Below are 24,341 nucleotides of genomic sequence, written 5' to 3'. Positions count from 1 at the left end.
CTAGTAGTGATTTATCTATTATTTTTTGGGTGTATTGCGCGCGAAACTTTCTATCAACTTACTGTCGAAACTCAACTATTTGTGTCTTAACCAGCACAGCGATCATATTAATTGACAGTGGAATTCATCACCCATTGATAGGCTCTAGACACTCGGGAAAATGACCACATATGAGAAGATAGTTAAAGGGGCCACCAAGGTCAAAGTGGCGGCTCCCAAACTGAAATACATCGAGCCGATTCTATTGGCGACTCTGGTCCACCACCCTACAGAAGTGGAAAACTTCAATACCATCATGAGGACTTTACAGATAAGGCTCCGGGATAGCGCTTGGTCGGTGGTTTATAAGGCTTTGATTGTGATACACATCATGATTCGGGAAGGTGATAAGGATTTCACCCTTAAATACATTGGTGAAAGAATGCCAAATTTATTAAGTTTAGATCAATCCTCGATTTCCCGGAGCACTGGGATGACTAGTGATGTCAAATTCATCTTGAAGTATTCAAAATACTTACAGACCCGAGTGAAGCAGTACCATGCTACAAAAACAGACTATGTTAGAGATGAAAGATCTAATAATAGTACCGACCAAACAGGAGGAAGATTGAGATTCTTATCGGTTGAAAGAGGGTTGTTGAGAGAGTCCGAAAGTGTCCAAAAGCAAATCGACTCGCTCTTGAAGAACAACTTCATGGAGAATGATGTTAACAACGATGTGATATTGACGTCTTTTAGGTTATTGGTAAATGATCTTTTAGCATTGTTTCAGGAGTTGAATGAGGGTGTTATTAATCTCCTAGAACATTATTTTGAAATGTCCAAGGTTGATGCCGAGAGAGCCTTGCTCATCTACAAAAAGTATGTGGACCAGACTAAGTATGTGGTTGATTATTTGAGAGTTGCAAAGCATTTGGAACATTCCACCAAACTTCATGTTCCTACCATTAAGCATGCGCCTACCGCGTTAACTTCATCATTGGAAGAGTACTTAAATGATCCAAACTTTGAGGACAATAGAAGACAGTATCTCCTTGAGAAGAGCTTAAAGAAAGACGCCAGTTCTCCATCCAAAACTCCTAGTATTTTACAGAGACCACCAGCGCAATCTCAGGCTCCGGTTCAGGCTATCGCGCAGACTCAAAATGGTCAGGCTAATAATGGTAATGGTGTGGGGCTTCAACGTTCAAACACTCTCATTGTGCAACAGAGCACCTTCAATCCATGGGAGCAACAACTTCAACAGGTGTACCATACTGGTGGGGTGGTTTCCATGGCTCCTATTCAACAGGGTCAAACTTTCCAGCCTCAACAGACGTTCCAGGCTCAGCCAACTTTCCAGCCTCAGCAGACGTTCCAGCCTCAGCCAACTTTCCAAGCCCAACCAGCTTTCCAGGCCCAACCACAGGTTGCTCAACTGAACTCACCCTTTGCTCAAACCCTGGGTCCTCTGTTGAACCCAGCATTTACCGGCAATGGCTTTGGTGGATATGGTCCTCAACAAACCGCCCAACCGCAAGTTCAAGTGCAATCTACGGGTAACAATCCATTTTTGCAAAGTATGGCTACGGGGAACCAGGTTGCTCCACCGCAGAATCAGCAACCATTTGTGCCCCAATCGATCCAGACTCAACCATTTGCGCAACAGACCCAGGCTCAGCCATTTGTGCAACAGCCACCCCAACAGTTCCAGCCACAATATACTCAGCAGACTCAACCTCAACCACTTCATCCCCAAAGCACCAATCCTTTTGCATCCATGACTGGCAACGGCAGAGCTCTGTTTATTGCTCGCGACCACACTGCGAACCCTTTTGCAAACAGTAGATTTTCGGGAGAAAGCAACACCACTGCTCTCACGTTTGGAGGATCTCAACAAAAGCAAGAGCCTATTAGAGCCACTGCTACTGGGTCCAATCCGTTTAAGGTTTCTGAAACCACCTCATCATTATTCAAACAAGCAGAAAATCAACATAATCAACCAGCTCCCCTCCGTCCTCAAGCTACAGCCGGAGGTTTAGAAAACTTACCTTCCATACCTGTGTTTCCGGAAACGCAGCGAGAACAGCAGAAACAACAGACGTTGAATAATGCACAAATGTCTCTCCATGCGGCAGCTCAGCAGCAGCAGGCTGGATTTCAGCAACAATTCCAACCACAGTTCACGCAGCAGTTCACACAGCAGTTTCCTCAGCAAGGTCTGTTCCCCGGTCAATCAATGCAACAAGCCCAACCCATACAGCAGAGTGTTTATGCCAATAACACCTACAATGGGCCAAGCTTGATTTAGTGAACCAAAAGTTTATGTTTCCAAATTTGTACATGTAATATATAAGAGTGAATTTACACTAGACGAAGAAAGATGCAATGATTGCCATTAACGCGATGCAGGGCGTTGTTGAACTGGACGAGGAATCCGTGGACTCGGTCGAAGCTAGTGTTTGTACAGCACTTGAACTTCGGGAGCTTGAGGAGCTTGAAGAGCCTGAACCTGATGATCTTGAAGAATCAGATAAAGTTTCAGAGTCGGTAGCTAAGCTAGTCTCGGCCAGGGCAGACGATTCAGAGACGACCGTTGAGATCTCTGCTGAGCTTTGAGAGTCTGTAGAAGAGGCTTCTTCGGAAGACACTTTGGAAGACACTTCAGTGAAGGACATTTCAGTGGAGGACACTTCAGTGGACAGCTTGGAAGATGTTTTAGTGGAAGTTGCCTTGGAAGTCTTGGAAGCCAGCTGGGAAGATGTCTTAGAAGCAGTCGAACTTGTCGAGTCCGAGTCTTCAGTATCCCCAACACTAGGATTTAAGTTGGCACTATTTTGTCTTCCCAAAACCTTACCATTATCAGCTTCAATCGAAGACCAGTCTCCCGATTGGTCAGTATAAGAGTACGAATCACCCGTGGAGTAGTCACTGACTTCCAAATGGTTGATATGCATAGAGAAAGGGACTTGGGAGTAATCAGTTTCACCACCTGCCCATTCGATAGTACCAGCTTCATTAGATGGATCCCCACCCGCCCAGATCCCAAACTTCAAGTACATGGGAGATTGAGGGAAGCCTTGTGATGAGTCGTTTTTCAAGGTTCTTACGGCAGAACCGTCGTAGTACCATACGATTTTCTCGTTGGTCCAGTCAATGGTGTAGTTATGGTAATCATTCTGTGGAGGGGCAGAAGTGTCATGGAATTCGCCCCGGTCATAAGTCGTAGTGTCACCCTTTACAAAATAGTTAGACTGCCATTGGGTGCTGTCACCACCAATCAATTCGATGTCGATTTCATCCAAATCATTGGACTGGAGGTAGAACGAGGACACGATTCCAGTGCCATTACCAGCCTTCATCGATACCTCGACCCGACCAAACATAATATAGAATTTGGACATCAAGGTGGGATTGTCATACCTCTTAGCGATGGTCATGGTCACCCCGTTGTCGGAATAGGAGATTCCTGATGGAATTGATGTCACTTCAAAATCGTCTGACTCCAGCGTGAATTGGTACGCGACGTCGGTGGCCAACGCCTTCTCCGATGGACATGATGAGGTACTCAACGGGTTACAGAGACTGGATGTGGAAGTCGCCAGAATGGCAATGGTATGAATGAGAAGCACCAAACACTTGGTGAAACCGATCATATTGTAGGGCCAAAAATTAACACAATGGGAAAAACGCACCTCTTAAATTTCGCAGCTATTAAGTTCCTATAAATAGAGCTATGATGACGAACAATAATATTTGATGATTGCAGGCACGTCACGGTAAAAAAAAACCGTGTATTGTTAGAAGCCATACCGCGCTCAAGCTTGGCTCCGAAACATGGCTCCAAAGGCCATAGCCTCAAATAAGGTCAGCTCCTGCTGCTAGTGGGCTGGCTGGTGCGCGGTGCGCGGCACGCGATGCACCCTTGGGGAATGCGACGCGAAGTGACAGACCACAGCCACAAGTTCACAGCCTTGTGGTTTGTCGTGTATACATCTGTTGTATCTCTCTCGCTAGATGCCAAAATCCCAGATCTCTTTATCGTACGCCTCTGTCACCGACTCATCTTCTCCATATTTCTGCTGCCACGCAGTAAATCCCCCTTGCATGACCCATACACTCAAATTACTAAAAAACTCGATTTGTTGGGGATCCTTGATTTCTTCCAATGACCGCAAGAACTTGAGAGTCGAAGATGGGCCCCGAACCTGAGAAAGTGCACAATGGAACACCACGTCTTGGACCTTCATATCAAAGAGTTTCTGGCGTAACGCCGGTAAAGTTTCGTGGAAGTTGGCGGCCGGGACATGAAGACAGTTTTTGATATGGCCGCCTACGTAGTCACTATCTCTGACATCTACCACGGCGAATCGGCCGGGGGCTCCGCCTTTAAACCATGAGTACACGGTGGATGCCTTGATGAACCTGAGGTCTGCAATGCCGTACGAACTCATAGGAGGTGGTGAAAATTCAGTAGAGACGGTCTTCGGCTATAGTTTAACAAACGATGCACGGTCGCACGAACATGCGACAGGCTTGCGAAAGGTTTTTCTTTCAAGGTACAAATACAATTGCGGTATAGCCTCCAGGTAACTCACTCCAATTGCCGGTCCTATAAGTGACAGCTGAAAGACAATGGCCAGAAGTCCTGAATTGCGCAAAACCCGCTCTCAGAGCCCGCTTACCAGAAGCATTTCGGTAGAATCGATTGCACCTAAATTGACGTCCTTTTTTGGCAAGCGAAAGAGACTTAGAGATTGGGGGTCGGAAAGAGAGGACGTTTCTTCTCACGATTCAGACTCAGATGATGAGTCACTGCCCGATCCCAAAAAGAGGAAAGTGGAGCAGCAGAAAATAGATGAAGCATTTCAGGCCAGAGAGAAGGAATTGGATGAAGAACTACCTCAAGAACTAAGAAAGTTCAGGCCCACTGGCTACAGGTTCAACTTGCCTCCTACAGACAGACCCATCCGGGTCTATGCCGATGGGGTGTTTGACTTGTTTCATTTGGGACACATGCGGCAATTGGAACAGGCCAAAAAGGCCTTCCCCAATGCTCAGTTGGTGTGTGGAGTGCCCTCAGATGTGGAAACTCACAAACGCAAGGGGTTGACGGTGTTGACCGATACACAGAGATGTGATACCTTGAAACACTGTAAATGGGTGGATGAAGTGGTGCCCAATGCACCTTGGTGCGTAACTCCCGAGTTTGTGAAGGAGCACCATATCGACTATGTTGCTCACGATGATTTACCCTATGCTTCTACCGACTCCGACGATATATACAAGCCCATCAAAGAATTGGGGATGTTTTTGGCCACACAACGTACAGATGGGATTTCGACTTCTGACATCATCACTAAGATTATCAAAGATTATGACAAGTACTTGATGAGAAACTTCGCTAGAGGTGCCACTAGGAAAGAGTTGAATGTGAGTTGGTTAAAGAAGAACGAATTGGACTTTAAAAAACATATTAACGACTTCAGAACCTACTGGGTCAAGAATACCGCCAATATTAACAATGTCTCTAAAGACTTATACTTTGAGGTCAGAGAGTATATCCGGGGAAGAAAGCAAGACTCTGACTCGGCCGCCGCTAGCGACTCAGAATCAGAGATGAGTTTCAGACAATCGACTCCAATGGCCGAGTTTGCCGCCAAGTACATTGGAAATGCCAACAAAGACTTGAACGGAAAGTCGATATTCGCCAATGTCAAAGGATGGATGAGCCGTGATCATCACCAGGAATCGGACTTTGAAAGCGACTCCACTTTGGTCACAACCCCAAAAAACTCTGTCAAAGGTAGGAAACTCAAGAAACCGGTTAGTAGAAAAAAATTGACCAACTAACTGAATTGACCTTTTCGTATGTAGCCTAATGAAAGTTTTCGCAATTGTCTAATTTCTCATCCGATAAAAACATAAGCTACCGGACCATGGTGCAAAATGATATAATCGAAAGTAATCTTGGGCTGGAGGACGAGCATTATGCTGTCTCCCTTCAGGAACTATCCGATCGTTTGAGAATCCAGCAAGAAGAATTATTCAAACAACAAAGAGACCTTCTATCTCAGGAGGCATTAAGGCACCCATCCACTGGTTCATCCAATACTTTCAGCTTCACCCAGGGCCTAATATTGGGACAATTGAGTGTAATCTTGGTGGTCTCGATTTTCATCAAGTTCTTTGTGTTCCAGGACGCGTCCAACGTGTCGTCTACGTCATCTGCTAAAGATGCTACCGGAGTGTTGGTTAAACGTGATAAAAAGAATAAAACACCAGGAATAGAATCAGAGGACCAGGATGACATTGACTTACACGCTAGAAACATCGCCACCATCCTAGAAAAGACTTATTATAATGTTGACAACCATGCTTCCGAAAGTTTGGACTGGTTTAATGTGTTGATTGCCCAAACCATTTCTCAATTGAGAACAGAAGCATTGATATCCGACAATATCTTCCATTCGTTGAACGACTTTCTCACCAAACTGGATTTCCCAGACTACTTGGACACGGTGAAAATAACCGAGATAGACATCGGTGACGACTTTCCGATTTTCTCTAATTGCAGAATTAAACAGAGTCAAGACGGATCAGGCAGACTAGAGGCCAAAATCGATGTTGATCTCTCTGATACAATCACCTTGGGGATTGAAACCAGACTATTGATCAACCATCCCAGGCCCATGATCGCGTCGTTGCCCATCCAGCTTTCGGTCTCGCTTGTCAGGTTCAGTGGGTGTTTAGCTGTGTCTCTTTTCAGTCCAAACGATGAAAAATTGATGGCAACCCTGGGCCAAACCGAAACAACTGCAAATAGCGCTACTTCCACTACTACCGCTGCTACTCCTGCTGTTTCAGGAGACGTTGCACTAACTACTGCTGCTGTGCTAGAACCTTTGGTGACATCACCGCTTAAGGGAACACTGAATGGATCTAAAAAGACCGAAAAGAAGGCTGAAATAGAGTCGGGCACTGCTATTCGGTTCTCTTTCTCGCCAGACTACAGGCTCGAGTTCAATATCAAGTCATTGATAGGATCCAGAGCAAAATTGCAAGACGTGCCCAAAATTTCTTCTTTAATCGAGGCTAGACTTAAACAGTGGTTCGTTGAACGTAGTGTAGAACCCCGTTTTCAGGTGATTAGAATCCCTTCCCTCTGGCCCCGAAGTAAGAATACCCGAGAGGCAGTAGCGGATAAAACTGACTAATTTGACGAAACTCATTCATGTACATATTCAATAAATTGAAAGCCTGTGTAAATTAAAGGGTATGAACTGAAAATTAAAAAGGGAGAAAACCAAAAGAAATAGGTATAAATAAGGATGAACGTTGAATTGTTATAGTTACTTGTTTGAAAATCTTCTGGCCAAGCACGCCATTCTATAAGGCACGAAAGATGGACTTTCCAAAGATCAACTTTAGATGCTAAGCAAGAACAAACCGGCAATCATAACTCCAATGGAAGCAGAGAACGCACTGGCACCACCTTCATAGGCAGAAACGGAAGATGCTGGAGCCACAATGGAAGCAGTGGATTCAGAAGCAGCAGAAACAGTGCTTGCAGCTGGTACAGATTCTGCAGCCACAGTCGATGGAACTTCTGCAGCCTCGGTGGTTGGAGCTGGAGCTGAAGCAGAGCCACTGGCAGCAACGTCAGTAGTTGGAGGAGTTGTAGAAGCGGCAGCACTAGTCAAAGGACAGTATGTGGTGTACACAGTGGAGTCTTCTGTAACGGTTGTGACACCGGTGGTAACAGCAGAAGTGGAACACTTATTTTCAGAGCAAGAAGTGATGGTGATAACAGTAGTTGAAATTTCAGTTTTAGTGGCAGCAGCTTCTTCAGTCAATGGACAGTACGTGGTGTAAACAGTGGCATCGTTACTAACAGTGGTCACACCAGTGGTAACAGCAGTAGCAGAACACTTGTCTTCCGAACAAGAGGTTATAGTGATGACAGTGGTTCCAACAACATTGGTCGCAGTACTTGGGAAAATAGTAGCTTCGCCCAAAACAGAAGTTTCGGTAGTCAAAGAACCAGCGGAATCGGTAGTGACAATGATCTCTTCGGAACCTGTCACAATATCACCATTAGACTCGGTTGAGGTAAATCCAGTAGTGTAGTCGGTACAGTCAGGACAGTCAGAAACGATACCAGAGTTGAGTATAATTGTTTCAGTAGTTAAAGAACCAGCAGAGTCTGTGGTGATGATGATTTCTTCAGATCCAGTAACAGTTTCACCATTTGAGTTGGTGGTGGTGAATCCAGTGGAGTAGTCAGTACATTCTGGGCAGCCAGTCTCAGACGAGTCATCAGATGAATCATCAGATGAAGCAGCGGATGGAGCAGCGGATGAAGCAGCAGATGAAGCAGCAGATGAAGCAGCAGATGAAGCAGCAGATGAAGCAGCAGATGAAGCAGCAGATGAAGCAGCAGATGAAGCAGCAGATGAAGCATCAGATGAAGCAGCAGATGAAGCAGCAGATGAAGCAGCAGATGAAGCAGCGGATGAAGTAGCAGATGAAGTAGAAGACGATGAAGATTCTGCGGACGAAGAAGTAGCAGACGAAGACGCAGAAGAGGACACAGCAGAAGATGAAGATGCAGACGATGATGAAGAAGCACAAAGCTGCTCAAGGCAGTCTAACCAACAGAAGTTTGGCAAAACATTGTTGTCAGTACCCAAGAGGCTGAAGTCAAAATCAAGGTCGAAGTCAAAATCCAACAAGTCTCTCTTACTTTGAGGACCCAAAGGACCGTCAAGGTCTCTCTTGGTGAAAGTGCTGACTATGTCCGAAAGATCTTGCTCAATGGTGTAAATAATTGAACTTGGCAAAAGAGCATTCTCAATAGCCTCAGCAATTGGGTTGTCGAGAGAAGCACTGGTGTTGAAATCAATGGAAAGCTTGAAGTCACTGGGTAAACAGAAGAGATTATTGTTTTGAACAGAAGCATTGACTAAAATAGTAGAAGACCATTGGAACAAGTTCTCAATTCCACCTTCAGCAGCACCACCCACAATTAACTGAGCACCATCTGCACCAATACCAAACCCTTCAATAATAGCAGCACCGGCATATATACCAAAGATGTTGAAGAAAGCATCAGCAGCGATGGTTTCAAAGTTAATGGTCACCTTGAACAAATCACAAGCAATCTTTTCAACATCACTAATGGAAAAGTCAGCCTTTGGAATCAAAGAAGCTCTCTTCTCAACCAAATCAAATTCTTGAACATCGTCTCTTTTACCAACGTTGAGTGAAAAGTTCAAGCTTTCCAGAATCCCGAATTGAAACAAACTAGCAGGAGAACATTCCTCACTAGAAGTGGTTGGTTCTCCAAGGGTAAAGTCAAAATATTGACTGAAGTTATAGCTGAAGGCTTCGGTTTGAGTCACCAAAGCGGCAGCAGCAACCGCACTAAAAATCTTTGAAAAGTACATAACGAAGGACTAGAGTGGTAAAACAACTATTCAAAGAATTGTGATGAACCCTTCAGTAGTGGGAATTTGGCTTCTGTTTTATAATTGTCTATAACAACAGGAGGTGGAACAGAGAAACAATCTCCCTGCAGTTAGCCTAACTTCACCTTATAAATTGGGTTTGAAATTTCCCAGAATAAGCAGCAGTGGTCGGAGATTAATCATTGTAATTGATACTAATAATGAAATCACCAGTATTACGCAAGCGAATATAATGGAGTTTGAGATTGGCAAAAAATATTTCATCACCCGAGAACAATGCATAAAAATAAACAATACGCGAGATAATAGTAGACGGTTATGAAGGCACCAAGATTTTGGGTTTAACTTGTCACATTTCAAGAGATTCCGCAATTTTAAGAGCTTTAGCGTTTACTCTGTTGTCACCTTTGTTGTCGCCTAAAAACTATGAGTTGCACTTGCCGACGACTCGAGACGAGGTGATGAGACATATGTTCAGGATTTACTCACAACTTGTACGACAGCCAAGAAATGTATTATCATTGCTATTGGAGGTTCAAACCACTTTAATTGCTAGAGGATAGGGCTTCTGTTGAATTGTACCTGGAACTATTATTGGATATAATATGCCTGTCAAGAAGTTTTGGTGAACGCCCGCGAAATAGGGTCTTTGTTTTAGACCGCGATGGGCTACAAGGTACGATTCTTTTTTCCCAAATAGGAAGGGCTCCAGCTACCTTCAACAATACCAGCAAAAGACCCTATTTTAATTTCATTTCACATCTGGAAACAATAGCAAAACCCTACAAAGCTATAGCAAGATCTACCGAGAGTTCTGTGCCGGCTAAAAGGTCTTTTAAAGTTATTTTAGGGGCTCAACTCTCGTTAGTTGCACAGATCCCTCGGTCCTGCTTTTGGCTAAAATCCTATTTGGCCACGCTGAGCATTGCTGGCGCATGCATCGGGTTTAAATTAGCTGGGTATTGGTACCATCTCCAACTGACTAACATTACTTAGTAGAGTGAATAAATATATGATATCCCGAAGTAGATACTGGATGGGAGGGATGGTCATGTCAGTGATGAGCTGGAGCTCGTTAAATGTTGTTCTCCAGTTTGTGGTCTTATTGTTAGTAAACTGAAATATGCAAACGAGAATCGTAAAAATCACAACTTTTAGCGGAATTAGTTTTGCTTCAACGATCAAAATATGTAAGAAGCACTTTTGAAGATTAATATCCCAAGAATCATCAACATAGTGAAGGTGTATTAAAGAAATGGAAATAAGTCCATATGAGTCCTAATCTAAAGCCCACTGTACCACATTTAGGTGTATGGAAATGGTGATGTCATCGATATTCAAATAAACACCAAACTACAGCTTCAAGACCTTCAAAAAACCTCAAAAAATCAGAGCATCGATGAATTTCAGCAAGTTTCATAATGGCAGTGTTCATGAAGATGAATATTAGTCCTGGGTGCCGGTATTGAATACCCTCTCTACCCTCTGAAGCGACTGATGTCGCGTGTCGCGTGTCTTAATATGCTTCGGAAAATAATCGTGCGGAGTCCAAGTTTTGGTGTTTCCTATTTCTCATCGATGGAACGTTATGGAAAAAAAAATCTGCGCTTCCAATTTTTTCGCAGTGAAGAAGGCGATATCAAAAAGTGCAAATTGATAGATACTCATAGAAAGAACATAATTTCTATTAAATCCCAACACGAGATTTGTCCATTTTTAATTGTACATTCCACATACTGACGCTATGGTTAAAGATACAAAGTTCTATGACCTCTTAGGAGTTGGTCCATCTGCTTCTGATACCGAATTAAAAAAGGCTTACAGAAAGGCTGCATTAAAATACCACCCAGATAAAAACCCATCTCCAGAAGCCGCTGAAAAATTCAAGGACGTTTCAAGGGCCTACGAAGTTTTGTCAGATGACCAAAAGAGAGACGTCTATGACCAATACGGTGAAGAAGGTTTGAGTGGAGCTGGAGGCCCAGGTGGAATGGGAGGTATGGGCGCTGATGACATATTCTCTCAATTCTTTGGTGGCGGTTTTGGCGGCATGGGAGGCGCTTCAAGAGGCCCTGCTAGAGGTAAGGACATCAAGCACTCCATTGGTTGCACTTTGGAAGAACTTTATAAAGGTAGAACTGCCAAATTGGCCTTGAACAAGACAATTTTATGTAAGTCCTGTGAAGGTAGAGGTGGTAAAGAAGGTAAGGTCAAACAGTGTTCTTCTTGTCATGGTCAAGGTATCAAGTTAGTCACCAGACAAATGGGTCCAATGATTCAAAGATTCCAAACCACTTGTGAGGTTTGTCAAGGTACAGGTGATATTTGTGATGCTAAGGACCGTTGTAACGTTTGTAAGGGTAAGAAGACTCAAAGTGAGCGTAAGATCTTACAAGTCCACATTGATCCAGGTATGAAGGATGGCCAAAGAGTTGTTTTCAGCGGTGAAGGTGATCAAGAACCAGGTGTGACTCCTGGTGATGTTATATTTGTGGTTGATGAAAAGCCCCACGAGAAATTCAACAGAAAGGGTAACGATTTATATTACGAAGCAGAGGTTGATTTATTGACAGCTTTAGCGGGTGGTGATTTCGGTTTCCAGCACGTTTCCGGAGAGTTTGTCAAGCTTTCCATCTTACCGGGTGAAGTGATTGCCCCTGGTGCCACCAAAGTTGTCGAGAACCAAGGTATGCCCATTTACAGACATGGTGGTAGAGGCCATCTTTTCATTAAGTTCTCGGTTAAATTCCCTGCCAACCACTTTGCTTCTGAAGAAAAGTTGAAGGAATTAGAGACCATCTTACCCCCTAGAACCAAGATTGTGGTTCCAAAGGGTGTTGAAGTCGATGAATGTGACTTGGTGGACGTGGACCCATACAGACACCAGACTGCTGCCAGACGTGATGCTTATGACACCGATGAAGAAGAAGGTGCTGCTGGTAGCGGAGTCCAATGTCAATCTCAATGATTTTATTAATTAGCTCTTCTAGTATTTATTAGGTCCTGCCCATTTAAGGTAATTCATAATACGTATATGTCATCTATTTCTATTGTATTTTCGATCACCTGGTCTTGTACCAGGCAACATAGAACATCAAGGTATCGGCTAAAAGTCCAACTGCTGCCCAAAAGGTATAAGTGCCTCCAAGTCCCATGGCCGCTGTCATATTTGAGAGCACACCCATACAAAGAGCTGCCATCCAGCATCGTGTCAAGTTTATGAGTGACACTCCAGCAGAGGCATGGTGAGGATTCATATCCACCAAAACGGTTGAAACAGTGGAGATCGCTGCTGAAGAAGAAAACGATATCAAGCATGTCGAGATGATGATAGATGAAATGTTCATTTTGAACTGTAAGCACCAACCGTAAATGATCATACCTGTGAACTGCATCACCGATGGCACAAAACACACATAGAGCCTTGAACGAAGACTATTAAACACAGGTCTTTCATGTTCGGGGACCTCTTTATACTTTTCATCGTGCAAATTCTTACTTCTTCTATAAGACCAGTTCAACAATCTTCCGGTAATCAACGATCCTAGCAAGCACGTTACTCCTTGGGGCAAATAGATGTACCCGACTTTAAGCACCGTGTAGTTGTATCCATCACCCTCTAGAACCGTGAGTGATGTTAATGCCATCGACCACACGGCAAACTTGACGGCTGGTGCAAATAGCACACATAAGGTTTGATAATTAAAGAGGATTTTGAACGGAGCTAGCACGTCTAGGTTCTTGCGGGGGCCCAAAGACTCTATCTGGTTAGTCCATCCTCTCCGCAATCGTTTGAACACAAATATCGGGGGGATATTGACAACCGATTGAGGCTTGATACTTCCATTCCCAACCATCTGCCGTAGAGTTTCTGGTAGTACAAGAGAAATCACCACCAAAGTAACCCCAGAACCAATCGCACAGAACACAAAAATCCCTCTCCAGCCGTAGGAACTGATGAGTCCCGAACCAAGAAGCCCTCCAAACGCATTCCCAGTGAGTTGCATGCCTCCAACCATACCAACAAACCCTCCTCTTTCAGCAGCGGTGCAGACATCACCAGCAATACCAGAAGATATGGAAATGACTGGACCTATCCCAGCAGCCTGAACACATCGTAACACCGTCAAGAGCCAATAGGCGTTGGAGCGAGCCAAGCCAATACACGCAGCCACATAGATCAATAAACTTAGTAATATCATAGGTCTTCTACCGACGGTATCGGCTGCGTTGGAGGAAAATGTGGGGACAATACCCTGGAAAAAAAGGTATGCCACCACCGACAAATTGGCGATTCCACTTGATATGTTGAAGTACGACAGCACCGTAGGAATTGCTGGGAAGTAAATGGTGGATGAAACTGTGCTCCAGAATCCGGCCATCGATAGTATCACCATCAAGACATATTTCTGCTTTGGGGAAAATACTGAGTATGGAATGGTTGTGTGGGTGGTGATTGTAGCGGTAGCCATGTCCGGTGGGTTTGGACTGCTTACCTCCAGTACATCGTCTATTGTACTTTTGGCCATGTATTGTTTATGGATAAAAAGTTAAGGAGATACTCTGGGGTTTATATGCTGTAACTGCAAACCCTGGCGTTTAACGGCGTAAGTTTGCGACACCAGTGGCCGTTCCGATCGACACGGCTGTAGCGGATAACAGCCGCGTTCCATTTCTATGCTAGATGTTAACCTAACTACAAATATATATATATATATATATGTATTGAGGTATCATGAATATGCAATAGGTCTACTCTACTACTTCTCCTTAGGGTTGTTATATTTCCTAGCCGGAGGGTTTTTGGGGGTCGAGATCATAAAGTTGATATTATTATTCTTACCGGTTCCGACCGTTTTCTGTTTTTTATACGAGGGACTGGGAAACTCGTCCTCTTTAGTCTCCGGAGGTGGGGGGATGTGTGGGGGATGACCCATTGTGGGTGCCATCGAAGACGAATATTGTCCTTGATTAGATGGCTGATTGGGAGGAGATGCAATATAGTAATGATAAGGTTGTGCCGGATAATAAGGAGCCCCAGGTCCCGGGTATGAAGATGGGAGCTGAGAAGGTGGTTGTGGCTGGTAAACGATATGCTGGTATTTTTGCTTGTAAGGAGATCCCAAACCTTGACCTTCTTTTCCTGGCTGCGAATTTGGCTGCAGCGGTGGAGGAGGAGGAGGAGGTCCAGGGGCATAATACACCGGGTACATGCCTGGAGGAGGAAGGCTTTGTGCCACTTGGTTTGGAGAATGCTGCTCAGACCGAGTAGCCATTGCCGATGTGCTAATGGGAGATTGGGCACCGGATGGGGCCACTTGCTCACTTTCATCTGACCGGTTTCTTCTATGAACTGACAGGGGCAGCTCCACCGGAGACCGCGACACCGGTGAAACCACTTGGCTCCTTGGCCGCAAATGGTCGTGGGCTTCGACCCCCGCCAGCTTCACGGTTTCGGAGTGTCTTCTTTTAATGCCATCTTGTTTCGCTTGCGTCAAGGGTGTGGCCTTGAGAAACTCGATATTTTTTTGCATCTCTGATAATGAAGTGCTACTAAGAAGCTGGGGGATAAAGTCGCTGTTGATGTTCATCGATTTGGCAAGGGTCAAGAGCTGGACGGCTGTAGAGGCAAACTGGGATCTCATTTCCTCCTGTTTAGTTCTTTCTTGTTCAGTCTTGAACCGTAGCAATTCAGACAACGTCGAGTCACTGTATGGCCACAGGGCTTGTGTGTTTCCAATGGGAAGTCCCAAAATATGACCCAAGGTTTCATCTATTATGGTTCTATTGAGGGCTGGGTCAGATTGCGACTTGATAATTCCACCTTCACCTTCAGAATCGGTGGCCACTTGTGATGGCGGTTGGTATTGGTGAATAGGAGTGAGTCTTTTTGTTTGTGGACGCAGGTTCTCTTCGTGGATGATTTTTTCTAGTGACTGGGCGTTCATCGATGACTTATGGCCATAGTGTTGGTACTTAGACCTGTCGATATTAAAGCTTTTTATGTTGGGTAGTAAATTCGATGGCGACTCTTTGGAGTCACCGACAGGGGCCTTTTCGGGGGTCACTCGTTCGTCGTGAGTAAATTGTGTTTCGCCATCCAACTCATCTTTTGATAGTTGGAACTCTTTTTTTCGAACCTGATCACTATGGCGCGGATCATTCATTAGACTAACAAGCGATATCAATGTGGAAACAGGTTGAATTTTGTCAGCTTATAGGCTAGTGAATGGCAATTCAGATTAAGATGAAACAATTAATGATGAGCCCACACTCGGTTTATGCTATTAATGAGCTATGGACTAGTCAATGATATATGCTAGAATTTGACAGCCGAAAATTCGTGAGACTATCAGCAAAAAGATGTCTGGATGAATGGAAGAGGGGGGAGGGGGTTTTCAAGGATTGGGAAACAGACGATACTTATAATGCCTATATAGTTAAGGAAGGTCTTTGAATGCATCCAGAGTTTGTCAGAAATTACTATATTGGGGAATTTGTGAAATGCTTCGTGGTGCATGGATCCAAATTCCCTATTTAGGAAATATAATTGAAAATTACGGGCTCATCTAGGAAAATCTCATCTTTGACTGCGAACTATTTTGGTTTATCGCATATAACTTTTCCTTATTGCGAGGGTGGAATTGGCGATTACTCCTGCTGTTTGCATGATTGCACTTGTTCCTTTATAATATCTACTATTGTAGCGGATTTAAGGAATTTCCTTTACAGGTTATCAAATGGGCAATGAGCAATGGGCAAAATCATTGCTTTATCCTGTGAAGGCGAGAGGAAGCATACACAGATGTTCCGAACCCATCAGCAAACCCACCAGCCATAGATATGAGGACCTGTGAAAATCACAAGCATGTTACAAATGAAATTACACGTGGATATTATAAATTTCAGGGGCTTCCCTGTCGAAGTTAAGGGGCTCAACAAATATCTATCTCTAAACCCCGTTGCCGCACACAGAGACTTTTGGATGGGGGGACACATGAGCTACCTGCGGGAAACTTACTGTCAATTTTACCCCGAAAGGTCCAACCCACCTTAATAATCACAGCAAATCATGTAGGTATATGTATGCATCAGCACCTAATTTCCGATTGTTGGCTCATTTTGGGTTTATTTTGGGTAAATTACCAGGTGGGTTGAATTGAATTTCGCAATCGCACCTTGAAGATCGCGGGTATTTTTCCACTGGCGGCTGAAGATGGAGAACAAGAACAATGAAGTGAGTGATTTGAAGATAATTATTGTAGGTATTAGCGGCCCCTCTTCATCAGGCAAGACAACCGTGACGAAAAATCTCCTTAATTTGTTGGATTGTCAAATTCTCCATCAAGATGACTTTTATTTCCCTGACGACCAAATTCCCGTTGACCACAAAACCGGTGAACAAAACTGGGACCACCCTGATAGCATTGACTTTGACAAATTCATCACCTATATTCAGAAGGTGAAGGCGGGAGAAGAATTTCCCGAAAAAATTGACACTTTGGAGCCCGATATCAACTTGAAGTTATCTGCTCAAGAAATCACAGAGTTGAAAGCTAAACTCCAAAACCAGCTTAAGGGCGTCAAAATTGTGTTGGTGGATGGGTTTATGCTCTTTCATGACAAAACACTCGTTGATTTGTTTGACTTGAAGTTGTTTTATTATTCTACATACGACTGCCTAAAGTCTAGAAGAGCTAACCGGAAAGGCTATTCTACCATTGCAGGATTTTGGGTGGACCCTCCGAACTACTTTGACGATTACGTATGGCCGGCCTACGCGAGTTTTCACAAGCATTTATTCACCCATGCAGATGTCAACAATACCTTGAACGAGCATGCTCTTGTGGATTTAAAGATAAGAGCGTACAAGAACGACGATAATAGTAACATCACTGAAATGGTTTCGTGGTCCATCGAACAGATCTTGGACTACACCCGAGCTTTATAGAAACATTATATATTGCATGTATTTATTTATTCAGGGCAACCTACTTTTTGGACTTTTTCTTCGCCTTCTTAAGCTCCTTCATCTCTTGTTCATAAATCTCATTGGCATCCTCTTTCTTCCGTTTGGCGTTTTTATTCTTGACGCTGACAACTCCATTGGCCTTAACCGCCTTGTCCAAGCTCTTATTTGAGTTCCATTCTGCATCATCAGCAATGGCGTATTTATCCAAGTTTATAGCATTAATCAATTCTCTCTGCTTTAACTTCAAGTCACTCAACACCTCTTCACCTTCTGCTTGTATATCTTCATTGTTGATTTCATCGAATGTCTCAACATTTCCTTCCATTTGTTGAACAGACTCGTCTTGTAATTCGGGCATAGTTTCTTCAATGGATTTGTTCAAGATATCTCTGAAAAATACAGAAAACTTTCTGATAACCTTAGCAAACATGGCCATCACTTGGTTGGTTGGTAAGTTCAACTCTTTAGCAACATCATCTAAGCTCTTGCGTTGCAATCCTATTGCCAATAAAATAGCAGACTGCACTGAGGACAAGCTCATTCCCCTGGTCTTCTTGTTGAAATGCAAGTGAGACAAAAGTGGTAACATGTCAACAATAACGTGATAATCTAACAAATTGTTGGCGTAGGAATCAAGTCTCTTCAAGTCGAACGGAGACAAGACTTCGTCCAAGTGTTTCTTCGAAATCACCTCTGGAGAAGCATTAGAGTTGATTTCAGTGGCTTCAATAACACTAAGCGACTGAACAGCAGAAAACTTCTTGAACTCATATGACAAAAGTTGCAAGAATCTCTTTTGGAAGTCCTTGCAGAACTCTGTCAACCACTTATCATCACGTCCATTCAATACGTTGATCATGACAGCTGTATGCTCACCAGTCAATTCATTAGCTGTTTGTCTTACATAAACAGGAGCGAAACCAGCTCTTTTCCAGAACTTGTGTAACTGGGGAGTCAAACCATACGACACACCAAGGTAATGCAAGTAGTAAGGGGCTTTTTCAGAAAGATTTAATAATAATGGTGGTAAAGATTTAGAGTCTCTCAATTTAATTTCATCTCTCAATGAACCTTGGCTTAATTCCCTGTCAGTAACCCTGGTTATGGTTTCTTCCTTAAGTTCATTATCTTCACTAATGTCTGTGAATTTTCCTTCAAAATAATCTTGCAATAATTCCAAAGCTCTCGAACCGTATCCCATACCAGAGTATTCAGGATTGGTGGCAATTCTAACAACACGAGCTCCCGACAAAGAAGCAAATTCTTCATCTTGAAACTGTTGGCTCACCAACCAAGGAATCAAATCACCTCCAGCTCTTTGGCCTCTAGATAAACTCTTACGAACACTATCTTTGGAGATTTCTCCTTCCAAGGCCAACTGCACTACACAGAGGGGATCTGGGATTCTGTTATCTTTTGGATCAATAGGAGGTAACAAAACATACAACTGGTGGGCAGGAGCATCACTCATCAACTGTAAATCATTAGGTGAGTTTTTGTAGTGAGATGCAACGTAAAGGGCCATCATCTTCTCCAAAAATGCTTCTGAAACTGGATGGTATGAGAAAAGAGTGTCTCTGTTGACGTAGAACAAATTACACTGAGATGGGTGAGGAGTTCCTTTGGTTGCAAATTTGGAATTTTTGTTCAAAGTCACATCCAAGCACAAGAGCTTATTAAGCCATTTTTCCACGGGATCTCCTGGAGCATATCTGATAGGTTCATCCAAAACAACTTCACGTAATGTTCTGGTGGTAGCCATATGTTCACCTTCTGTTTTTCTATCTCTAGATACAACAATAGTATCCTTGGAGATTTCTTTGTTCAAGGACTGATCACGAAGTTGTTGGATCAATTTCAACGACAAGGACCTACCAGTACCTTCGTACCCATTAATGGTGGATGCCATGAAAACTAAGTATGGCCCCATTAATTTCTTCACAACTGGTAATGGAATGGCAGCAGCTTCATCAATGATCACCAATTCAGCTTGAGACAAGTATTGGTAATCAGAAGGTTGAATGTACTGGATAACTTGACGGTGAGCACGCTTAACATCCACTCTGACAATAGCCTTGTTGAAAGCTGCACTTGTGGATTGAATAATATCATAGTCCAAATGCTCGCTGTATCCTAAAGCATCAAAACCTTTGAAAACAAACTCGAAAAGGGTCTTCAAATTTTCTGGAGACGGTGAAGTCACATATATATTGGAGTAACCTTGGGAAATGGCAGCAGCCATGGCAACACCAAGAGCGGCAGATTTACCTCTACCTCTTCCAGCAGTCAAAGTCACAGTACTCCTCAAACTCTTCTCGGTGATAACATCGATGAACGTCAAAATTGCCTGTGCTTGATTAAGGGTCTTGGACAAGCCCACCAATGCACCGGCAGGTTCAACGTCCGCTAAACTTTCCTTTAGATCCTTCAATTCTTGGGCTTTAGGGGTCAATTCATCATCATCTTTAGGTGGTAAGGCCTTAACATGCTTTCCTCCAGAAATAGGCAATACATTCAACTCGTCATCCACAACCAAACAGTTTTCACAAGATCCTAACGACAATAAGAATCTTTCGTTGAATCTGGCCACAACATCATTGTGGGCTTCGGTTCTATACCGACTATGAATATCCATTGTCATGGTGTATAATTGCTTTAAAGAAGTCATGGACTTCAACAAGATCACCACTAACCCACCACCTTCGACGGTTTCGATGGTTCTAGCGAGTAAGTTCGGAGTGATGGCTTCAAAGTCTTGTAAGATACACATACCATAGGTATTACCTAAAATTTTTTCGGTTTCCTTGTAGTAAACGTACCTGATGTTTTGATTAGAGATAAATGCTTCGAATGGATCTTGCTCGTTAACTTCTCTAATTCCTCTCTTAATATCCTTCTTGATCTTGGCTTCTCTCTTCTGTCTATGGGAAGTAAAACCTAAAAGTTTCTTCTTGTATGCCCACAATACCGATTTATTCATCTTCAAATCAGCAGACATCATCAAGTAATGGAGATTGGGTAATTGGTTTTTGGCTTTGTCCCCCACAATGAAGAAGAAGCTTCTTTGCTTCTCCTGGACGCCGTTCCGGATCAACGCTGGGACCCGTGAATCAATAGCTTTTTTTCCCATGGTCTTCTGTGATAATGTTTGAGATTGGAAAAATTGTGCGTATATGAGAATCGATGAGTAGTGCACGAACCAACAATAACCTGGAGATGGGACTCAAAGGAGATTGGTTTTGGCCAGACTTAGAAGCGATTCAGAGTTTGAAAAGAATGGGAAAGGCAAGTGAAGTTGTTGAATAGTGTTCTAGATGATTTTGAGTGAATACTTGCCCCAAATTGGAGATACACTACATCAAAACTCCATCATATCAATGACTTTTAGCGCATAATTTTATCCGTAATACTCCTTAAGACACTTTCGGATATCCCATATAGAGTTTCTCGTATTGGTACGAATTTGAGTCTTGAAAACCCGTATGTTAACGACCTATATTCTGGTCCGAAATTTGCAGCCAAAAAAAACCGCGCTTGTGTTTGTGAAAGGCGATACTCCACAGAAGAAGACCCATCCTTTTACTATCTTTTATACACGGTGCAAAAGAAGTCGACAAGGAATGAGAAGGAAATCAAAGAGAAGTTTGACTGTCAAACAACGGAAGAAGCAGGTGGTCAAAGCACGGGACAAAAATTCCAAGAAAGAACAGGTTTCTTTAAACTCCCCTGAAGACTTAAAAAACGACTGTAGTGAGGTAACAAATACAAATCCCAACAAAAGAAAGGTGGCCCCTAGATCAAGTGACCAGTTCAAGGTTGGACCTGACTTTGATGACACTGAAGTCCACAGAAAGTGCTTTATTTCTTCTACAAAAGAACATATCGTCCCAGTTATTTCTGCAAGAATCGATAGAGGATTCGACTTAATCAACAACGAATGGGTTGGTTACAAGAGGAACTACTTCACGTTGGTTAGTACTTTTGAGTTCTTGGACCAACCAGGAGACTTGTGTTCAAACACTAAGTTTCACATTTGTGATGATGAAGGTAAGGAGGTAAACATTGAGTGTTTTGCCATCCGATTGGTCTCTGAGTGCTGTGAGAATGATGTGGGAGTTGTTTTAGTCCAACACACACCTAAGAGAGACAGAGGTCCACAGTATTTGCCACCAGTATTTGTTTCAGTGCCAGGTGTTTTGCCTGAGCATGAGGTGATCAAGCTGTCTGCCAATATTAGAAATGGAGTGAAGATGCTGCAGTTGGATAGATTGTTCTATTTGGAAGAAAATAAGCTTAAGCAAGCAAAGGAAGGCTCAATTTTGAAGGGGTACCCCAAAGGAAAAGTATGTACTGTAGCCAAATATGAGAGAATGCAGTTCTCCACTACTTTGAACTACAGGAAACCTGCTTTACTCAACCGTCGTTTTGTCTTGAGAGTGGAGCTTTTGGCAGTGTTGGCCGACGAAAAATACTCCGTTCTTGCGTCTAGTGAGACTCCACCTTTAATTGTCAGAGGAAGATCTCCTTCCAATTACAAGCTTTCTCTTGAAACAGCAAGGGAACAAGAACCAGAGGCGGAGAAAAATGAAATCAGCTCACAAACACACACACAACTTCCAATTGAAGAAATCCAATACAAAAAGGAAACCCCTGGGTTAATCATAGACATGGTTAACCAGAAATGGAGCTTCTTTAAGTCATCTGAGCCAGTTATTTTTGAAGATCACCGTGAACACAAACTGGAAGAAGCGAATTTACACGACATTTTATCAGAAAGACTTGAAGATGCCCCAACAAATTATGTCCCAGAGGAACCCCCAGCACCAGAAGATTCTTCGGGAGATCAGGACAAAGAAAATATGGGTCTTTTGGACGCCTATCAATATTATGAGGTTTATGACGAGCAAGATGAATTTGGAGTGGGCAGTCAGTTACAGTTACATTTAAGCGGCTTAAACAGTACCAAGCAAAAACAAAGTGATCCCTACCACCGAAGCTCCTCCAGTAATTATGATGAGCATAGGAAGAAGAGTAAACATCGCCATAAGCATAGGCATTCCCATAAACACAAGCATAAACACAAGCACAAGGGTTCCAAAACCAAGCAAGAGAGCCAGAGCCAGGGCCAGAGCCACAGTCAGATGGAACCAAACTCATTCCACAAGCATACAAGTCCCGAGATTGACTATGTCCGCTTGGAGAGCATCCTTCCTCCTATTTGGAGTTCTGAATTTGGTGTCAATAGCTTTGAGATTTAAACCTAATCAGCTGCAAAATATAAGCTTCAATCAAACCGCTGTAGACTTTTCGCACAAATTTTTTTGTTTCGTTCAGTGAAGGAAAGCAAAAATCATCAAGCACATATAACCCTCCAGATACAAGATGTTATTTTTCAGTTTTTTTAAGACCCTTGTGGATCAAGAGGTTACCGTTGAGTTGAAGAACGACATGGAGATCAAGGGAGTCTTGAAGTCTGTTGATCAATACTTGAATTTGAAGTTAGACAATATATCATGCACCAACGACGTGAAGTACCCACACTTGAACTCAGTGAAAAATTTATTCATTAGAGGTTCTACTGTGCGTTATATCCATTTGAACCCCAACTCCGTCGACTGCACGTTATTGCAAGATGCGTCCAGAAGAGGTATGTTCCATTTTTCAGGTACTTTTTAAAGTGCTTATTTGCTGTTCTCATATACTAACAACCTATTTAGAGGCCATGGTTCAAACCTCCAAGTAAAGGGTGCCCACTCGCTCATACAAAATTACAATGTATTATAGACCGCTTGAATATATAAAAATGCTTAACAGTTTAAGCCTGTCCATTGAGTCTGACAAAGCACCGGGCACGAGAATGGCCTGTTTTCTTGCAGTATGAACAAACCTTCTTGGACTTCCCGTGGTACAGTTTCTTCGCCTTGTCGACGGAGATTTCAGATTCGTGATTGTAGTTGTGGTTTTCGTTTTCGTTTCCATGGTGGGTTTCATTTTCTTCGTTATCATCTTTGATGCTAGTGTGATCTAGTGAGTTGGACAACTGAGTAAGTGCCATATCACTTTCCACCCCTGGAACTCGTATGAGTCTCTTTGGTAGGAGCAAAAACTCACTGCTGCTGTCCCATACTAGGGCGTTGCAGTTCTGGCAGCAGACGGGGGATTTTATATGGTCGAGTAGCAGTTCATCGGAGATCGTTTCTTTGTTTTCACCCGGGAGACAGGCAACGTACGAGTTCAATAGCTCTAGTTTGGACGAGTATAGCGCTTTGAGGCGATCTAGTTCCACGGATTTCTCGTGGAAAGCCTTGGCTAGTTCTCCAATGCTTTTCAGAACTTCCACTAGGGACATTGCATCGCACTGAGAATTTCCGTGAGAGCGATTTTCCAGTATCAAAAGATAGTCCACGGGAGAAAGACTTTTGGCCATGTTGGAGCCGGGAAAGCCAAATGGTCAAAAGGGATTGAAAATTAGAACCATAATGTATTACGAAGAGCATTGAGTTATACGACAATACAGCCTCATCTATTCTCCTTGTTCGAGTATGAAGTCGACTTTGCTTTCAACTTTTTCCAAGTCGTCTTTTAATAAGTGATTTGTTTGCTGTCTTCTGCTTTTTCATGTCTTGCATTCTTTCCTTTAATTCAGCAGCAAGAATGCTTTTGATACTGAATATTCTCTGGGGGCTAAAACATCTTTTATGTACTTCAAGAATTAGGTATATTCGTATAAGGCGTGAGAATTGTTTGCACACGGCTTAAAGCTTAGTTGCTGCAAATAAAATTGGAAGGATACGGTCCAAATGACCCATTTACAAACAGTAAAACCTGTTGTTTTTGAATAATCTATACTTTGCGAGTCTATTTTTCTTAAAAAAATTTGCTGTGATGGCTTGTGGTAGAAGCGCGCCGACTGCGTACTC

At 43.1% G+C, this 24,341-nt stretch overlaps 13 protein-coding genes across 13 annotated transcripts; 7 read left to right on the top strand and 6 right to left on the bottom strand. All coding sequences in view use genetic code 12, as the record gives it.

Moving 5' to 3' along the window:
* Nucleotides 1-295: 295 nt before the first annotated feature.
* Nucleotides 296-2,290, top strand: PSN45_001573 (uncharacterized protein; the record flags this gene model as incomplete). The annotated part of the gene is made up of 1 exon (XM_006689805.2): nt 296-2,290. The coding sequence occupies one exon, from the start codon at nt 296-298 to the stop codon at nt 2,288-2,290; it is 1,995 nt and encodes a 664-aa protein (XP_006689868.2).
* Nucleotides 2,291-2,343: 53 nt separating this feature from the next.
* CRH1 (transglycosylase) lies at nt 2,344-3,635 on the bottom strand (the record flags this gene model as incomplete). Its single annotated transcript, XM_066157688.1, has 2 exons — nt 2,344-2,348; nt 2,492-3,635. 2 exons carry the CDS (start codon nt 3,633-3,635, stop codon nt 2,344-2,346), a joined length of 1,149 nt encoding a protein of 382 aa, XP_066013785.1.
* Nucleotides 3,636-3,992: 357 nt separating this feature from the next.
* On the bottom strand, nt 3,993-4,433 carry ibp1 (Cdc25 phosphatase Ibp1; the record flags this gene model as incomplete). The annotated part of the gene is made up of 1 exon (XM_006689807.1): nt 3,993-4,433. One exon carries the CDS (start codon nt 4,431-4,433, stop codon nt 3,993-3,995), a length of 441 nt encoding a protein of 146 aa, XP_006689870.1.
* A 181-nt stretch (nt 4,434-4,614) lies between these two features.
* PCT1 (choline-phosphate cytidylyltransferase) lies at nt 4,615-5,832 on the top strand (the record flags this gene model as incomplete). The annotated part of the gene is made up of 1 exon (XM_006689808.1): nt 4,615-5,832. One exon carries the CDS (start codon nt 4,615-4,617, stop codon nt 5,830-5,832), a length of 1,218 nt encoding a protein of 405 aa, XP_006689871.1.
* An 86-nt stretch (nt 5,833-5,918) lies between these two features.
* On the top strand, nt 5,919-7,196 carry MMM1 (ERMES complex subunit mmm1; the record flags this gene model as incomplete). Its single annotated transcript, XM_066157687.1, has 1 exon — nt 5,919-7,196. The coding sequence occupies one exon, from the start codon at nt 5,919-5,921 to the stop codon at nt 7,194-7,196; it is 1,278 nt and encodes a 425-aa protein (XP_066013784.1).
* A 210-nt stretch (nt 7,197-7,406) lies between these two features.
* PSN45_001568 (uncharacterized protein) lies at nt 7,407-9,428 on the bottom strand (the record flags this gene model as incomplete). The annotated part of the gene is made up of 1 exon (XM_066157686.1): nt 7,407-9,428. The coding sequence occupies one exon, from the start codon at nt 9,426-9,428 to the stop codon at nt 7,407-7,409; it is 2,022 nt and encodes a 673-aa protein (XP_066013783.1).
* A 1,765-nt stretch (nt 9,429-11,193) lies between these two features.
* On the top strand, nt 11,194-12,417 carry YDJ1 (Type I HSP40 co-chaperone; the record flags this gene model as incomplete). Its single annotated transcript, XM_006690373.1, has 1 exon — nt 11,194-12,417. One exon carries the CDS (start codon nt 11,194-11,196, stop codon nt 12,415-12,417), a length of 1,224 nt encoding a protein of 407 aa, XP_006690436.1.
* A 94-nt stretch (nt 12,418-12,511) lies between these two features.
* Nucleotides 12,512-13,831, bottom strand: QDR1_1 (multidrug transporter; the record flags this gene model as incomplete). Its single annotated transcript, XM_006689811.2, has 1 exon — nt 12,512-13,831. One exon carries the CDS (start codon nt 13,829-13,831, stop codon nt 12,512-12,514), a length of 1,320 nt encoding a protein of 439 aa, XP_006689874.2.
* Nucleotides 13,832-14,209: 378 nt separating this feature from the next.
* On the bottom strand, nt 14,210-16,288 carry PSN45_001565 (uncharacterized protein; the record flags this gene model as incomplete). The annotated part of the gene is made up of 2 exons (XM_066157685.1): nt 14,210-15,596; nt 16,251-16,288. 2 exons carry the CDS (start codon nt 16,286-16,288, stop codon nt 14,210-14,212), a joined length of 1,425 nt encoding a protein of 474 aa, XP_066013782.1.
* A 377-nt stretch (nt 16,289-16,665) lies between these two features.
* Nucleotides 16,666-17,400, top strand: NRK1 (ribosylnicotinamide kinase; the record flags this gene model as incomplete). The annotated part of the gene is made up of 1 exon (XM_006689814.2): nt 16,666-17,400. The coding sequence occupies one exon, from the start codon at nt 16,666-16,668 to the stop codon at nt 17,398-17,400; it is 735 nt and encodes a 244-aa protein (XP_006689877.1).
* Nucleotides 17,401-17,440: 40 nt separating this feature from the next.
* On the bottom strand, nt 17,441-20,551 carry NAT10 (N-acetyltransferase 10; the record flags this gene model as incomplete). Its single annotated transcript, XM_006689813.2, has 1 exon — nt 17,441-20,551. One exon carries the CDS (start codon nt 20,549-20,551, stop codon nt 17,441-17,443), a length of 3,111 nt encoding a protein of 1,036 aa, XP_006689876.1.
* A 490-nt stretch (nt 20,552-21,041) lies between these two features.
* On the top strand, nt 21,042-22,679 carry PSN45_001562 (uncharacterized protein; the record flags this gene model as incomplete). Its single annotated transcript, XM_006689815.2, has 1 exon — nt 21,042-22,679. One exon carries the CDS (start codon nt 21,042-21,044, stop codon nt 22,677-22,679), a length of 1,638 nt encoding a protein of 545 aa, XP_006689878.2.
* Nucleotides 22,680-22,803: 124 nt separating this feature from the next.
* On the top strand, nt 22,804-23,164 carry LSM2 (U6 snRNA-associated Sm-like protein LSm2; the record flags this gene model as incomplete). The annotated part of the gene is made up of 2 exons (XM_066157684.1): nt 22,804-23,068; nt 23,139-23,164. 2 exons carry the CDS (start codon nt 22,804-22,806, stop codon nt 23,162-23,164), a joined length of 291 nt encoding a protein of 96 aa, XP_066013781.1.
* Nucleotides 23,165-24,341: the final 1,177 nt, after the last annotated feature.

This window comes from Yamadazyma tenuis, chromosome 2, assembly GCF_029203305.1.
Source record: "Yamadazyma tenuis chromosome 2, complete sequence".
NCBI lineage: Eukaryota > Fungi > Ascomycota > Pichiomycetes > Serinales > Debaryomycetaceae > Yamadazyma > Yamadazyma tenuis.
This window is presented reverse-complemented; position numbering and strand designations above follow the sequence as displayed.